The sequence below is a fragment of the Lepidothrix coronata genome, unplaced genomic scaffold, assembly GCF_001604755.1.
Source record: "Lepidothrix coronata isolate B3197 unplaced genomic scaffold, Lepidothrix_coronata-1.0 Scaffold90, whole genome shotgun sequence".
In the NCBI taxonomy this organism is placed as follows: domain Eukaryota; kingdom Metazoa; phylum Chordata; class Aves; order Passeriformes; family Pipridae; genus Lepidothrix; species Lepidothrix coronata.
In genome coordinates this window covers 214,360-230,852 of record NW_016690270.1, presented here as the reverse complement: position 1 = coordinate 230,852, position 16,493 = coordinate 214,360, and the positions used below count along the sequence as shown (strand labels likewise).

General features: G+C 54.3%; 3 protein-coding genes across 3 annotated transcripts in view; 2 read left to right on the top strand and 1 right to left on the bottom strand.

Annotated features, from left to right (window-relative positions):
• Positions 1–457: 457 nt before the first annotated feature.
• PROK1 (prokineticin 1) lies at positions 458–3,799 on the bottom strand. The gene is made up of 3 exons (XM_017821320.1): positions 3,728–3,799; positions 1,668–1,793; positions 458–577 (listed from the first exon to the last, which is right to left on the bottom strand). The coding sequence occupies exons 1-3, from the start codon at positions 3,797–3,799 to the stop codon at positions 458–460; spliced, it is 318 nt and encodes a 105-aa protein (XP_017676809.1).
• Positions 3,800–6,464: 2,665 nt separating this feature from the next.
• On the top strand, positions 6,465–8,330 carry LAMTOR5 (late endosomal/lysosomal adaptor, MAPK and MTOR activator 5). Its single transcript, XM_017821321.1, has 4 exons — positions 6,465–6,572; positions 6,727–6,788; positions 7,442–7,559; positions 8,005–8,330. The coding sequence occupies exons 1-4, from the start codon at positions 6,538–6,540 to the stop codon at positions 8,063–8,065; spliced, it is 276 nt and encodes a 91-aa protein (XP_017676810.1). The 5' UTR covers positions 6,465–6,537; the 3' UTR covers positions 8,066–8,330.
• A 1,471-nt stretch (positions 8,331–9,801) lies between these two features.
• Positions 9,802–16,493, top strand: part of SLC16A4 (solute carrier family 16 member 4) — a 13,971-nt gene continuing 7,279 nt past the window's right edge. Inside the window, exons 1-7 of the mRNA XM_017821271.1 lie at positions 9,802–10,037; positions 10,535–10,638; positions 11,630–11,762; positions 12,440–12,583; positions 13,408–13,569; positions 14,081–14,620; positions 15,753–16,003. Of these exons, the coding sequence (XP_017676760.1) occupies positions 9,911–10,037; positions 10,535–10,638; positions 11,630–11,762; positions 12,440–12,583; positions 13,408–13,569; positions 14,081–14,620; positions 15,753–16,003 (1,461 nt within the window). The 5' untranslated portion in view covers positions 9,802–9,910. The remainder of the gene's footprint in view (positions 10,038–10,534; positions 10,639–11,629; positions 11,763–12,439; positions 12,584–13,407; positions 13,570–14,080; positions 14,621–15,752; positions 16,004–16,493) is intronic.

Sequence of the window (16,493 nt, the reverse complement as noted above, 5' to 3'; positions counted from 1 at the left end):
TGGGAGGAAGCTCTTGGCTGCTTGGCATCTACTTTCACTTCTCAAATTTCCTCATCCTTGACTTTTGCTGGATAAAACAAAGCAGGGAGGTTGGAACTCCCTGGAAGCATCCAGGACATGGAGCCAACAGCTTGAGGAAAAGGGATTTGTGAGGCCACAGACATTTGTCATGCACTGCCCCTCGATCCAGGGACATCCAGAGGATGCTGGAGCCAGATCCTGCTCTGGGCTGGGGCAGAGCTTTGCTGGGACAGAGCTTTGCTGGGGCAGAGCTTTGTTGAGCCACGTGTTGGAGCAGCTTGGCCTCAATTTCCCCACAGAACAGCTCAAAACGACACCGTCCACCTCAGAAAAGCACTTTGAGGCTGCCTGGTGCTCTGTGGGCACCTGACAGCCACGGGAAAGGGCAAGACACGGGTGCTGTGGGCTCATGGGTGGGTTTTTAGGGAGAATCCCCCTAAAAATCGATGTTTTTGAAGTGGCTGGAGCAGCGGAAGCGGCTGTCGAGGAACCTGGAGCACAGCAGGTTGGGCAGACAGGGGCAGGTGTGGTGCTGGCGCTTCCCAAAGAAAGGGACCTGCAGAGAAACAATGAGAGAAACGAGGTGTCACGGCCCCAAGAATGATCAATGGCACCATAGCCCCGAGAAAATCCGTGGATTTTCTCAAAGGTTTAGCAGGAATGTGCCTGAAATTAGTTTGTGATCCCTCTGAAGCCCTTCCTTTGCAAGCAGAAGGTGCTTGCAAAGCAAGCAAATCTTACTCCCCGAGCGTTAAATCAATACAGCACAGGGAGGGGGATGCTCCTCCTGAGGCTGGGACGCTGCTGCTAAATCCTCCTGGAACTGGGACTGCAGCAGCACCAGGCTTTGGGCTAATCCCAGTGTGCTGGGGGCTCTTACCCGACAGAAATCAGGGAGCTGGGGAAGCTCTGAGGATTTAACTTGGCTTCTTCTGGCTCAGCAGAGCATTTATGGCTCAATTTGGAGCGGTGTGGTTTGTGCTTTACTTGCAAAGGAGTGGGCTGGTGGCTCAACCCCAGCTCCCAGTCGAGATCCACAGCATTCCTGAGGGATCAAACCCAGGTTGGATGGAGCTCTGAGCAACCTGGTCTAGTGGAAGGTGTCCCTGCCCACGGCAGGGAGTGGAACAAGATGATCTTTAAGGTCCCTTCCACCCCAAATCACTCCATGATTCCCTGATTTAGGGTGCTGTGAACATGCCCAAGATAATGTAGAGGCTGAAACAGCTGCCCCAGCTCTGGGACCCCACAGTGCCACCCAGAGCCTCACCCCAAATTCCCCCCTCAGTCCCCCTCCTCCATCCCAGAGTTCAGGGCAGTGGGAAGAGATGGAGATGGACAGGTCTGGCACTGGGTTCCCTTGTCCAGTTCCCACCCCCATCACAGCTGCCTCCTCGCCTCCCTCAGCACTTTTTCCTTGGAATATCACGATCCAGAAGCATGACAGCATCACTGTAGCAGTGCTGGCACCCGGGTCCTCAGGAATCAGCTCCATTCCCAGCTCCTCCTCCCCAGAAAACCACTCTCCCAACCCCCTTCCCCCCGACACCAACCCCTTCTCCATCCCAGGGTTTAATGGAGCTTTCCCCCCATGTGAGGAGCTTGGAGCCCCTCCCTGGACTTTGTCCCCCCTTCCCAGCCTGTACCTTGTGACTGAAGGGGTGACACTCGTCCCCCTCCCGGCCCAGGGGGGTGCAGACCCGCAGCCCCCTCAGCCACAGGCTCAAGGCACAGCAGGTCCCGCGGCCACACTGAGGGTCCCGCTCGCAGGCCTGGGGAGGAGGAGGATGGAAAAGCACCGTTATCCCTCTTTTTGGGGGGTCAGTGGTGGAATCAGCCCACGCTGGGGTTGGGGATTTAACCAAGAGGGGGTGGCAGTTCCCAGTTCTGCCGGTTTGGGTTGAGCTGGGGAGGTTTTGGGGCAGGGCATGGGTGGGATTGGGGTGCTGAGGTTTGTGGGATGAAGGGGAAATCCCCCATGGGCACGGTGGTGGGAGGCACAGAGGGAAAGTTTGCAGCTGCCTGACTTAAAGCAGCATTGGTGCCAAGGGAGAGCAGCAGCATCAAGGGATAAACCCACTGTCCAGATCCTCCCTCTGGGAATATCGCCCAGCCGAGCCTGGAAAACTGCTCAGTAACCCAACTTCCCAGAGCTTTAATTTTATTGTTAGTGGGAGCAGAGTAATTCCAACAACTCAACCTTTCCCCTCCAAAGAATACATAAAACTTTGGAAAACAGGGATGGGGAAACTGAGGCACAGATGGAAACACTGCCTCAGCTCTCCAGCACACCTGGAAGTCCACGATGCCAGGAGGAGGTGGATGGGGATATTCTGAGCCCCAAGCAGGCCCCATTTTTCCCCTCAGGATGTGGTGGCCATCACTGGAGAGGCTCATTGCATTCCCAAAACCTTGTCTGACCCATCTGCCTGATGTTGGGTTGGCAGCACAAGGAGAACTGATGGGATTCACCCAACACCCCCCGTGGGGCCCTCCCCTCCCAGGGGATTTCTCTCCCAGGAGTTCCCAGCACAAGCCCATTGTGGTTGAAGAGATGTGGCAATTGCAGCTGGGACAAAACCACAAAAAAACCACCATAAAGCAAAGTTTTGGGGTGCAGCCCTCTCATGGTTGGGCAGAAAGGGGATTTTACAGAGTATTCCCTTTCTTGGTGGGAACCTGATTCTCCCTGAGCTTCCAAAGCTCCTTAAAAACCCCAAATTCTGTTAAAAATCAGATCTCAATAACCCTCACCTGCAAACTCAGGGGGCTGGTGGGGGCTGCAGGCATCCAGGGAGCTGCACATCCAAACTCCTTCCTTGTGGTATTAAAAATATGTGGCCCTGGAATAATTTCAAGCCCTGGGATAAGTCCTGGAATAATTCCAGGAGCTGCTGGGTCTGTTTGGCCCTGGATGGAGGTGGATCCCCCTGACCTGGCTCTGAAGCTCCAGGTTGGAGAGACCAAAATCACCACAGGCTGCAAAGAAAGAGGTCTGGCTATGAAGGGAAAGAGGAGCCAAGAGCCAGTTGAAGTCAACTCCCAAATTCCCATTGGCTGGGAAAAGCCAGGAAAGCATCATTATCCCTCTTTTTGAGGAGTCAGTGGAGAAATCAGTGGGATGGAAATGCTTGGTTTTTTCAAGGAAAAATCCAGAGGAAAAAGAGGGGTTCAGCCAAGCCTGGCTTTGCTGAGACCAGCGTCCAGACCCTGGGAGCACCACAAAAACCTGGATTCTGTCCCTAAAATTCACTTTTAGCACCACCCTCAATCCAGTGCTTGCTCAGGGACACTCTGAGTCCATGGACAGGGTGAGCAACCACTGGCCCTTGGCGTCCTGGCAGCTCCCACCTCTGTTAATAATTTCTCTAAATTTAGGAGGAAAAAGGACAATTTGGGGTGTTTGAACCCTTGTTCCAATTGGTAACATGCTCTGGGAGATGTTCATAAAGATATATTGATTTTTACCTGCTGGAAAACTTCCCAAAATCCCACATTTCCCCGCTGACACGGGGCTGGGAGGAGAAGCTGGTGGAGGGAACAGCACCCATAGGTCGGAAAAATGAGAGATAAACTGGGAAAAAACGGGAGGGGGGGAAAGAACAACACAAACCAACCAGCACAAAGGCCTGATTCCTGTGTTATTCCCCAACCTAACGAAGATGAATCCATATAAACCCCGGGGTGGGGAGGGAGCAGGACTTACCCCAGTGATGACGGCGCAGGGGCAGGGACTGAGGAGCAGGAGGAAGCAGAGGAGCTGCAGGATTCGGCCCATGGTGCTGGAATTCGGAGCAGCCTCACACTTCCCACCCTTTATAACCCCTCCAGCTCCACCATCCCGGGCTTTTTGTCCTCCCCTGATGATCCCAGAAGAAGCAGGTAAGACCTGAATCTCCAATGGCATCAAAGAAATATTAATAAATCACCAAGAAGGGAAAAAAAGTCTCCTCCCTCCACCCTCTCCCCCCCCAGGGGGATTTATCAGCACAGCTGGATTTTCTATGTACACCCCTAAATCCATATGTATCCTTGACAGGTCTATGGAAGAATTTAATTAAAGATTTGGGGTTATTTAGCTAAAAGAAAACTTAAGAATTAAGTTCTGCTGCTCCCCCCCCCATCTTGGAAGAGCCCAAGGTGCAATAATGTGATAAATATCCCCCAGGAATAGAGACTTGGCTGTGTTTATTTGGGAGAATAAAAGAAGGCAGAAAGGGAATAATGTATTTTTCATCATTTCAATCTGAATATAATGTGCAAATATGTTGATTTATGGCTCAAAGTACAACCCATCTACCTCGAATTGCATTTGGTGCCTCTCCTGGGAGTGCAGGGGAATAAGAGGATGGCTAAAAAGGCAGGAAAAGGTGGAATTATTTGCTTACTTTTTTAATTTCTACCCCCTGTGAGGATGCAAAGGACAACATCCTAATGTGCTCAGGGCTTGGGGACTCAAATAAAACACCCCCAGGCACCACAGTCCATCAGGAGGCAAGAAATTCCTGAAGCCTCGGCCATAAAATAAGCAATAAAAAGAATTAAAATAATTAAAAAATTTAAATACCCTTTCATGGCCAACCCACCCTGGGATCCTGCATCCTGGATTTGTCTGAGACTCCCCAGACCAAGCTCCCAGTGCTGGCTGGGGCAGACATGATGACTAAGACCCTCTTTGCAACGAGGGCAAGGAATAAAATTCCTTTTTCCCCAAAAAAAAGGAACTGGATTCGTGATTCTGACTGAGCAGGATGGATTTTCTCAGCCCTGGATTGCAGGAGCCACCCCGGTGGGATCACAGCTCCTCACCAGCATCATGAATTCCATCTCTTCTGGCTTTTCCCACTGAGGAACAAACACCCCGAGGCCGATTTTGGGGCTAGACCTGGTCCTTGGGGGCAAATCAGGGACCAGGAGCTGCCCCATGTGGGAAACGTGGCCCAAGGTGGGTTGGGATTTGAAATATGGATTTCATGGGGCTTTTCTGGGTAACTTTTTTTTTTCCTAGAGGTTCAGTCTGGTGCTAAATCATCAGTTCAATTAGTTAAAACCAAACCCAACACTGCCCTGCCCCCAGGCCAGCCTTTGATGTGGCAGCTGCTCTGCTGCATCACCAAAGTCTCCTCCACCTGGGCTTGAATGAATTAATCCCCACTTTCCCAAAAATCTCTCCTTCCAGAAATCCCACAGCCGACAACGGCTCAGGAATTGCTGGTTTGGGGAGGTTTCCTTGCAAAGGGGCTGATGGGACAGAGAGGTTGCAGCCCCCTCATCTCCATTTGTATTTTTGTCCAGCGTTGCTTCCTAGAAGTGTGAAAAGAAAAAAAAAAGCAAACAAATAAAGGCAATTCCATTCCCAGCCATGCCAGCGGGGTGGGATGCAGTGGGAAGCCCCTGGACAGCTGGAATGGGGGCTCTTTGTGCTGCCTGCGGGAGCTCCCAGCTGGACCAAGGAGAAAGAAAAATCACATAAAAAATAAACGATCCTGCTGCACTTCACTCCCCCCATCAATAACATTTTAATTTCCTGACCTGCCAAGCCCAAATCCATCGGCAGGAGCAGCCGGGGGCGGCGGCAGACGGGGCCTCATTAATGTCACCCAGCTCTGGGCTGCTCCGCCGTAAATCACCTCTCACCCTCTGCTGGCAGCAGGGATGAATTTTGGGGGTTCCTCAATGGAAAACTGGGCTGAGGATCACTTTTAACACCTCTCTGCCCCTTGGGAGGGCGATGGGGTGCTGGCTGTCCTGCCACTGTGTTTATTGGTCTGGTATGGGCTGGATTTTGAGGGGGTTCTCGACGGAAATCTGGGCTGAGAATCACTTTTATCACCTCTCTGCCCAGTGGGAAGGTGAGGAGGGTCCAGCATGGCTGCAAATTTTGGGCCCCAGCTATATCCTCGTGTCCCATGTCCCATATCCCTGCACCCAATCTGCATCCCAAGCTGCGCCCCAACCTGCATCCCAGCCTGCATCCCAATCTGCACCCCAACCTGCATCCCAACCTGCATCCCAACCTGCATCCCCCGCCGTGGTCCAGCTCCAAGAGGATGCTGTTGCCGGGGGAGAGTTGCAGGGACTCCATCAAAACCCCGCCTGAATTTCATTTGGCTGCACAAACCCCGAGCGGTGCTGCGGGAAGGGAGCGGGACACAACTGAACCAGGCTCGGGCGGGAAAAGGTCGAGAAAGGAAGGAAAAAACACCTCAAAATTGCATCTCTGTCACACGCTCTGCGGGGAAAAGGCACCCAGGGAGGGTTGGTTTGAGGGTGCGGGTTTGCTGCGAGCTCCCCCCAGCTCCAGGCGAGGTGCTGGTGTGAGGGATTGTGCGGGATTGTGCGGGATCCCGGGATGATTCCCGGGATGATTCCCGGGAACGCAGCGGGCGGGATTTCCCCGGCGGCGCCGCTGACGCCGAACGCGGGACGGCCCCTTTTGGGCGCGCGGAGCCGCCGTCCGGGGGGGTCACGTGGTGACGCAGCTGCCCGGAGCGGGGCGGAAGTGGCGGCGGGGCCATGGAGGGGACCCTGGAGCAGCACCTGGAGGAGACGTGGGGACGGGGGGACACGGGCGGGACACGGGGGAGGCAGGGGGGGACACGGGGGACGCGGGCAGGGCCGGAGGGGGATGGGGGAGCGGGGCTGGGCCGGCCTGACGCCCCGGCGGGCGGAGGTCCCGGCCCTGAGCGCGCTGTGTTCCCCCAGCATGAAGAGCCCGGCCGTGGTGGGCGTCCTGTGCACCGACTCGCAGGGGCTCAACCTGGGCTGTGAGTGAGCGAGCGCCGCCGGAGGCCGGGGCCGGCACGGGCCCTCCGAGGGCTTGCGGGGCTGGGGGCCACCGGGGGTGGGGGTCCCGGGTCCTGCGATCCCATCTGAGGGCTCCTGGGGGTGGGGGCGCCGGGTGCTGTCCCACGGGGACCCCGGTCTGGGGTCCAAGACCCGCCCAGTCCCTTTAAGAGCTCCTGGGGGTGGGGGGCAGCTGGTCCTACCCCGAGGGGGTCCCCGGCTTGGGGGCCCCTGGGTCCTGCCCATGCCCCCTAAGGGCTCTTATGGGTGTGAGGCCGCGGGCTGGGGGTCCCCAAACCCTGCCCATCCCCTGTAAGGACTCCGCGGGGAGGGGGGAGCACTGGCCCTACTGGAACCCCCCCACCCCGTTTGGGGGTCCCTGGCCTTGTCCTGCATGAACCCCACTTTGGGGACACCAGGCCCTGTCCTGCTGTCCTGGCCCCACCTTTGGGTGTCCCCAGGGGCCACCACCCACCTGCACCGCAGAGGAAACCAGAGCCGGCTCTTCCTGCCACCGAAATTCAGGACATTCTGGTGGTTTGAGAGCAAGTCTGGGGAGAGGATCAGCCCCCCTTGGCCCGGGGGAGGCAAATGGGTTTCACACGGGGCTTTTTCCATCGTGTCCCCCCTCCAGGCCGAGGGACTCTCTCTGACGAGCACGCCGGGATCATTTCCGTGCTGGCCCAGCAGGCGGCCAAGCTCAGCTCGGACCCCACGGACACCCCCGTGGTGTGCCTGGAGTCGGACACCGGGTAAGTTCCCAGCCTGCCGGGGCCACTTTTCCCCCCGTTTTCCTTTTCCCCAGCCCTGGGAGCCTCCTGGAGTCAGATCTCGGGAGCAGCTCCTGGAGGAAGCCCCAGCTCTGAAGCTGTGGAGGAGGCACTGCCCCAGGCACAGGGATTCACTGGATTAACAGGGTTTTAAGAGGCAGGAACTGTAAAAGCAGTGGGAAAGCTTTTGGGAGGGGGGTGGTTACTGCAGCTCTGTTCCTTTTCCACGCTTGGGATCCCTGTGGATAACTCAGGCGGTGCTGTGGGAGTCAGTGTGGCAGCAGGGATGTCTCCAGTTCACAGAGTGGGAAGGGAGGCAGGATCTGGCTTGGAGCTGGGGCTGCTGCAGCTGCTGAATGATCCCGGGTCCAGTTCCCACCTCCACCAGCTCCTCCTCCCCTCCCTCAGCACTTTCTCCTTGTTTTAGGAACATCATGATCCAGAAGCACGACACCATCACTGTAGCAGTGCATAAGTTGGCATCCTGATCACTGGGAACCTGCTGCACTCCCAGCTCCTCCTCCCTGCACAACCCTGCACTCCAGCTCCAGTTTGGAACCCCAATCCTGGGGTGAAGGCTCTCCCTCTCTTCTGAACAGCTCCTGTGCAGCTCTCCAGGTCTCCAACTCCCACTGTAGCACTTGTGGTGCTGAGGGTGACACGTGGTCACTCACCCAGCCTGTGGAAGGTCAGATCCTACCAGGTGTATGTGTGTTGTTGGTTGGAGAAATCAATAAATGACCTGTAAAAACACCCTTTTGCTTCTCTTTGGTCCACTGTGGGAGCTGGGCCTGGTGCTTTGTTTCCAAAGCCAAGTGAGGTAACTTCTCCCACTCCCTTCATTAGCATTTCTCTAGAGGAGAGAGTGGAATTAATGGAGGCTCCTCCAGCAGGAAAGGTACAAATACTTCCCAAGGAATTTCTCCTGGGAAACGTTTCACCTCCTCGAGTTAAACGTTCTGTGGGAGAATTTCTTGCTCACTGTGCCTTGGATTAAAGCTGGATGTGCTGGCCCTGGGTGAGCTGGAAATGGATGTTGGCAACATCCTCACAAACCCAGACCCCAGATTTGAAACAGTGCAGGGAAAGAATCCTGAAAAAAGCCCTGGGAAGCTGCTACACTCCAATGCTTCCTGTGTGGCAGGGAGAGAAAAGGAGCTGGGCTGCAGCTGGTCTCATGCAGGAGGGGAAGGGAAGTTTCACAGCAGAGCATGAGGTGAAAATTGGGCTGGGTCAGAGAGAAAATGACATTCAGGCTGCTCTGACTGGACTCCAACGAGCTGCTCTGTTCAACAGTGCCAGTGCCAGACCCCATGGACCAGGCAGGAGGAGGCTCTGCACGGCTGAGTCCACAGTCCTGTCCAGCTCAGTGTTAATTCTCAGTAAAGCCCTGAGATCTCTGCAGGCCCAGACTCTGTGGTGGCCTCGAAGAGTCCTTCTCTGCTCTACCTACATCCCACCAAGGTGGAGCAGCTGGAGCTGGAGTATTTCCCCCTGGAATTCCAAGAGCTCTGAGTGCAGATGCTGCTGCTCCCAGCCCCTGCTGCCCCCCCCTCCTTCAGGCCCGTAAACCACCCTCCCTGCAAACCCCATCCCATGTAAATAAAGCTTAATACAAGTATTAAAAGTCTTCCTACAGGGAAAGCTCAGAGACTCCCTTATTTCTTGGGCTCCTCTGGAAAGAGGGAACTTTGCCAAGGGAGGGAGCAGAGATCAGTATTAGGGTCCCACAGTGATCCCAGTTTTCTCTGACCTCAGGAATGCCGACTGGGGTGACAGGTCAGCCCACAGCAGGGCAGGAAGCACGAGGGCCATGTTTATCCAGGAGCTGGGGCATGTTTACAACGGAGGCAGGGAGCCAAGGCCGATCCCACTGAGTCCCGGGGCTGCAGCAGCACAGCTGCTCCATCCCAGCTGCTCCATCCCGCTGGAAATGACAACATTTTCCAGACTATCCCCCCCTAAATGACAGTTTCCCAAGCCAAGGGCTGGGCAGGACGGGGAGGGACAGGCCTGGATCCAGTCCAGCACTGCCACCTCCGCTTCCTTCATCCGGCCACATTCAAAGCTTTCCCTGGAGTTACAACCCTTGCAGGCTTCCCCTCCTCTTTCCCAACAGGATTTCTGCTCCCAACGCCCTGGATTTCCTGCTCCCAGCTGGGGAAGGGGAGGGACTCCGGCCTTGTGGCCTAACAGAGAGGAGGAGGAGGAGGAGGAAGAGGAGGAGGGGGAGGAGGACGGGCTCTGTAACTCAGCCCCAGCTCTTGCCAGGCTCCACGTTCTGCTTTGGGGCTTGCAGGAAGGACAGACACCATCATCCTCTCGGGATGTGAATGAAGGAGCAGACTTTGGGCTGCCAAGTCAGGAAGGGGTATTTAGGCTCTGGAGCAAATGAAGAGACAATTCCTCTTCACCATCGACTGTTCTGGGGAGGATTTTCCAGCATGAGGCAGCAAGGAGGTAAGGAAAGATTTCAGGATCATCAGCCCCAGCTGCTCCAGGGTCCAGCTGCTCCCTCGGGCAGGATCCTGCCTCTGCCAGAGGGGATGGAAGGGAGACAAGCAGAGGATGGGATTGGAAGAGCTTCCTGGGGGCTCAAAACTGGATCAGACAGACGTGACCCCCTGACTGGGGGCACAAACCAAACTGCTAAAGCTCTAAAGGTGCTTCACTTCAAAGCCCTTAAAGCTTAAGTTGTTACAGTACTTTGGTGGGAAAGAGAAAGGATATTAAACAGTTTCCAGGCAGGGATAATGTGTAATTTAACATCCCTTGTCAACAAAAGCTGGTGGATCTTCCCCCACCTTCCAAACCGAAGGCAGAGTGTGGGGTTTGCTCCGGCAGCAGCCAAGGGGTTCCAAGGGGTTCCAAGGCAGGTCCTGCCTTCAGGGGAACAGCTTTTGAACTGAAACAGCACCGCAGGAAGGTGTTAATGTGTCCTGAAACTCCCATTTCAGGGGAAAGGAAGGAGCATGAAGAGCCCGAGGAAGCTGGGAAGAGCCCAGGGGCTGGAGCAGCACACGGAGGGTGGGCTTGGGCAGTGGTGCTTCACTTCTTCCTGGTAAGCACAGAATAAATCCCACTGAACCCTCCGTGACCTGAGGCAGAGGGAAAGCCTCAAATCTCACTCAGAGGACAGGACAGGCTGATCCCACCCAGCTTCATCCTTCCCTATGGAATGGCAGCTGCAAACATCCCAGGGATGGACATGAGGGTCCCCAGCCCACAGCCCAGGGCCAAAGGCACCTTGCAAGGATAAAATGACTGTTCTCTACTCAAACACACCACACTGGGGAGTCCTGTCCCTTCAGAAAGGGTGGGATCCCACCTTGGGCAGTGAGATGGAGCCAGGGGTTGACTGAGAGCAGCACACACACACTTGGGACTCCCTTCTCCACTCAAAGGCACCAATTCTCCATTCCACAGGATTTAACACCACACAGTCTTCCCACCTGTGATGAATCAAGGAATCCTTAAGGCTGGAAAAGATCTTTAAGGTCGTCAAGTCCAACTGTAATGAAGGCACCACCCCCCAAGCTGGGAAAGCTTTCCCCAGTTCCACCCCATCCCAAGTAACTTGCTGCCAATCATTAACCCCCTGCTACCAGGGAGGTGAGGGAGTTAAAATTAAGGACACAAAGTGTGTGTCCTTTGCTCCCACGGCAGCACAAGCCTGGGAAACTGCCCTGGATAACATCCATCCTGCTCCTCTCACCCCCTCATCCACTCCCAGGGATCTTCAGCAGTGCCAAGACCCACTTAATTGTTGCTTTAGTATTAAAAAGTAACTCATAGAGCAAAAATATCCTGGAATAGTTGGGTTCTAGTGTGATTTTGTTTCATTTTCTTAGAAAAGGCAGTTTGCAGAGGGGTTTTTGAGGGTCTGTTAAGATGAACCATGAGCTCACCCTGCTGACAATCCCCAACACCAGCTCAAGTGTCCCATTTGTTTATCATCATAACAAATTACCCACACGAGAAAATCAAAAGGAAAAGCTTTTCCTCCCTCCTGGTCCCCTGTGGCTCCTCACCTCTGTCTGCTCCTGACTCAGGTCAACGTCCTGGTGATGGGGATGCTCAAGACCTTTGGGATTTTCTTTGTGGCTTTCCAAGAGGAGGTGGGGGGCTCCTCTGAGCAGGTCAGCTGGATTGGCTCCATCATGTCCTCCCTGCGCTTCCTAGGAGGTGAGTTGGCATTCCCAAGGATTGGGACAGTGCTTCAACCCCAGGACATTTGCTTTAAGAGCACTGATGATGTCCTGCAGATCCAATTCCCTTCCCAGACTGCTCCAAGCTGGACGTGGTTGGTACCCACACGTGACTTCTCAGGAATGTGGTCTAAAGATGGGGTTGTGTGTCATTTAGATGGGATATTGGGAAGGAATCCTTCCCTGGGAAGGTGGTGAGGATGGAATTCCCAGAGAAGCTGTGGCTGCCCCATCCCTGGAAGTGTCCAAGGCCAGGTTGGATGGGGCTTGGAGCAACCTGGGCTAGTGGAAGGTGTCCCTGCCCATGGCAGGGGGTGGAATGAGTTGAGCTTCAAGATCCCTTCCGATCCAAAAGATCCTGGGATTCCAGGATTCTGGAGCCCCTCTGCTCTGGAGCCAGGCTGGGAGAGCTGGGAATGTTCCCCTGGAGAAGAAAAGGCTCCAGGGACACCTTGGAGCCCCTTCCAGGGCCTAAAGGGGCTCCAGGAGAGCTGGAGAGGGACTGGGGACAAGGGATGGAGGGACAGGACACAGGGAATGGCTTCCCACTGCCAGAGGGCAGGGATGGATGGGATATTGGGAAGGAACTGGCTGTGAGGGAGGGGAGGCCCTTTATCACCTTCAGCCTGAGCTTTGTCCCTCTCTCCTTTGCAGCCCCGCTCGTGGCCGTCGTGTGCCGGGGGCTGGGGGAACGTCCCACCTCCCTCCTCGGGGCCGGGCTGGTGGCCGGGGGGTGCCTGGTCAGCACCCAGGCCACCAGTGTCCCCTTCCTCTGCGTCTCCATGGGACTCCTCCTGGGTGAGCAGCCTCTGACACACCTTTCCCTGTGCACCACGAAGGAATCGGCTCCTTTAACCCCAAACCTGGGGAAGGGTCTGCAGGGGAAGCAGAGGGCACACGGATTGTTCAGCTGGAGGAGACAGGTCAGAGCTCCTGGGGGTCTGCAGCTCCCTCAGAGGGGCAGAACCATCTCTGCTCTGGGTGAGCAGGGACAGCAGCCAGGGAATGGCTGGAGCTGTGCCAGGGCAGGCTCAGGTTGGATCTCAGGGAAAGGTTCTTCCCCCAGAGGATGGTTGGGCACTGCCCAGGCTCCCCAGGGTTTGGGCACAGCCCCAAGGCTGCCAGAGCTCCAGGAGCGTTTGGACAACGCTCTCAGGGACAGGGTGGGATTGTTGGGGTGTCTGTGCAGGGCCAGGGGTTGGACTGATGATCCCTGGGGGTTCCTTCAACTCAATTATTTTGTGATTCTGTAAACCTCGAGCGGCAAAGCATCCCCAGCTCCTTTCTCTGAGATGTTGTGTGAACCCTCAAAACTCCATGCTCAGGAGAATAAAACAGAGTTTCAACACACTAGACCCAACTAACTCTGATTTTTTTCTGGCTCCAACAAATCCTGGCCTTTCAAAACCTCTCACTGAAAGGGCACAGCCTCCAACCCCCCAGTTATTTAACACCACACACAAAACCTCGTTTTCCACTGACTCCAAGAGCAGAAATCCCACGTTCAGGGGAAATCCCCCCGGGAACGCTGCATCCCAGAGACCTGACATGGCATGACTTCAAATTCCAAGAGCTCACGATACAGTTTGGGCATAGATGTGTTATTTTTGACCTTCCCCCAGGGCTGGGCTTCTCCTGCCTGTACCAGGCGGCCGCAGTGATGACGGCCAAGCGCTGCCGGGCACGGTTGGGCTTTTCCAACGCCCTGGCCCGTTCTGGGATGGGGCTCACCTTCCTCATGGCACCATTCACCCAGCTCCTCCTCGACTTCTATGGCTGGCAAGGTGAGTGATCTCCTGCTTATCCAAATTTATCAGCACTGAGAGGGCGTTTGGGGAGAGCTGGGCACGGGAAGAGGCTCCTTTTAAAGATTAAAATTCAACAGCTCTGCCTCTTCTAGGATGGTTTGGGGACATCTTAATGATTAAACACCTAATCACGCATTAAAGTCGGCGTCAAAACAGAGACCTGAGAAATCAAACCCAAAAATCCCTCCTTTTACTGCAGTTTCATGCCATCTTGAAGGTCCATCACAACTTTTAATGAGGGTAAACAAAACAAGCTCCCAGATCCCAGAGGCAGCTCTGGATTTGTTGTGTGCATCAGAGCAGAAAGGACTTCTAGGCAGAAAAAGAGGAATAAAACTTCCTCTTTTGTTACCTCCTCCATAAGGAGGAGGCAAAATGCCTTCTCCTTATGGCAGACTTTGTTCAATGCATGGCCTGTTATAAAAGCTTATTTTCTACTGTACCTCCTTCTCACTCCAAGAATAAAACCCCTCCTGTCCTCCCTCAGGAACTCTCCTGATTTTTGGAGGCATCATGTTGAACCTGGTGCCTTCCAGCCTGTTGCTGAGACCCATCAGCACCCGACACTCCTCTGCCAGAAACCAAGACTGTGAGTCACCAATGGCACAGAAGGACCCAGAAACTCCTGATGGACGTTTAGATGGAACCACTGACAGGGAATTACACCCTCACAAGGCACAGGAGCTTCCCACCACAGAGAGACTCCTGATGCCCCACGGCAAAGATGTCTCTGATCCCACAAATCCATCTGCTTTGGGAAAGCTGGAGAAACCCACCCCAGACAGATCCTCACCAGAAACGGCCACAGGGGCCAAGAGAAGCAACAAACCCCTTTCAGCAAACAAAACAGAAACTTCTCAGCCTCTCCTGGACTTGTCCCCCCTGAAGGATCCCGTTTTCTTCATCTTCACGTGGTCTTTTTTGTTCAGCCACTTGGCCTATTTCGTGCCCTTCTTTCACCTGGTGGCAAGAGCCAGGACCCTGGGAATGAGCAGCATGGATGGCTCCTACCTCATCTCAGTGGCTGGTAGGCAAAGGAATCTTTTAAACCCATTTCAGAAGAGAAAACCAACCCAAATTTTGCCAAGAAATAGTCCCAGATATGTCCTAGAAGGAATCCTCCTGGCAGAGGTTGAGCTCACAGCACTGATCCCTCTGTATATTCAGGATCCCCTTCTATCCAGCACAAGTTGCTCTCACAGGGTGGGTGGTTCTCCCAACCCAACGTGGATGATTCCCCATCCTCCCTGCTCCCAACAAACCCAATTTTCCAGTAAAAAGGTGCTCTCTGTTCTCCTGGAGCCTTCTCACCACCATCCCTGCCTTGCTTAAACCCACAACCCACAGAAATCACTCAGAACCCAAAGAGCTCCAGTTTGACCCAGGAGAGAAAAATTCAATATTGTGGAAAAAATCCACCTCCACGGGGTGGTGGAAAAATCAACCTAAACTCTCCAAAAAACAACTCCAGGCCTGATTATAAACTGGGATTAACACACTGGGTTAAGAAAGCAGCTCCAATCTCAGTCATATTCAAATATTTTATTGTACAAAAATACACTTTCCTTCTACAGAGCTGTGGGATATTGAGCAGTGATGTGCTGTCAAGGGATTTAGGAGAGCCCAGAAATTCAGGTGGTATTTTGAATTAAGAGTAGGAGGGACACAGTGGTACAAGACACAAGCTGACAGTGAGCTCTCCTCTGATCTTTGGTTCATAAAAATGTATCGAGAAATGTAAAAAACCAAGTATCAAAAGTTTGCTGAGCCTTTAAAGAAATGCTGGGCAATTGGTTTCTTTAGAAAAATTAAAATCTCATGCACATATTTCTTAATATTCCGCTTTTTCTCCATCTCAGAAAAAGATCAGACAGCAAGTTTATCTCCCCTGTTTTTTCTGAAGGGCATTTCAGAGATTTCTGCTGAGTGCAGAGCCCTTGACTGAATTTTTACCGACTTGGTAATAGCTGGGGAAAGGCAAAAAAACCCCAAATATCAATTTTACAACAGCCTAAAAACACCTTCCTGTAACTTTTTGGCGTTTCAGCCCTTTGTGGTCATAGCGAGCAGGTGAAACTGGGATGTGACACAAGGAAAAAGAGGAAAAACTATCCCCAATGAAGCGTTTTCTGAGGCTCTGGTGACTCCTGTTCCCTCAGGCATCACGGAGATGCTGAGCCAGCTGCTCTCGGGCTGGGTGGCCGACCAGAACTGGACCAAGAAGTACCATTTCCACGTGACTTACCTGGTCCTGAGCGGGATCACAAACCTCCTGGGGCCCCTGGCCACGACATTCCCGCTGCTCCTCACCTACACCGTGGCCTTCTCCGTGTCCTGTGGAGGGTTCATGGCTCTGGTGCTCCCGGTGCTGGTGAGTCGGGGGGGTCGGTGCCAAACGTCAACGCAGAGGGTTGTGCTGATCTGCTCCCAATCCCAGAATTGTCTGGAACACACAGGGATCAGTCATGGAAGGATCTGGCTAGAGGGAACCCAGAGAGGCCACGGAGATGCTCCAAGGACTGGAGAACCTCTGCTTTGGAGCCAGGCTGGGAGAGCTGGGAATGTTCCCCTGGAGAAGAGAAGGCTCCAGGGACATCTTGGAGCCCCTTCCAGGGCCTAAAGGGGCTCCAGGAGAGCTGGAGAGGGACTGGGGACAAGGGATGGAGGGACAGGACACAGGGAATGGCTTCCCACTGCCAGAGGGCAGGGATGGGTGGGATATTGGGAAGGAACTGGCTGGGAGGGTGGTGAGGGGCTGGGATGGAATTCCCAGAGAAGCTGTGGCTGCTCCATCTCTGGAAGTGTCCATGGCCAAGCTGGACAAACTTGGAGCAGCCTGGGATGGTGGGAGGTGTCCCTGCCCATGGCACTGGATGAGCTTTGAGGTCCCTTCCAACCCA

What these genes read in the sequence shown, in the direction of transcription:
- LAMTOR5 (XM_017821321.1), top strand. Translation starts at nt 6,538, where the DNA reads ATGGAGGGGACCCTGGAGCAGCACCTGGAGGAGAC. An exon ending in GCAGGGGCTCAACCTGGGCT is followed by an intron (nt 6,789 to 7,441) that starts GTGAGTGAGCGA and finishes TCCCCCCTCCAG; the next exon opens with GCCGAGGGACTCTCTCTGAC. An exon ending in TGCCTGGAGTCGGACACCGG is followed by an intron (nt 7,560 to 8,004) that starts GTAAGTTCCCAG and finishes TCCTTGTTTTAG; the next exon opens with GAACATCATGATCCAGAAGC.
- PROK1 (XM_017821320.1), bottom strand. Translation starts at nt 3,799, where the DNA reads ATGGGCCGAATCCTGCAGCTCCTCTGCTTCCTCCTGCTCCTCAGTCCC. An exon ending in CCTGCGCCGTCATCACTGGG is followed by an intron (nt 1,794 to 3,727) that starts GTAAGTCCTGCT and finishes CCTCCTCCCCAG; the next exon opens with GCCTGCGAGCGGGACCCTCA. An exon ending in GTCACCCCTTCAGTCACAAG is followed by an intron (nt 578 to 1,667) that starts GTACAGGCTGGG and finishes GTTTCTCTGCAG; the next exon opens with GTCCCTTTCTTTGGGAAGCG.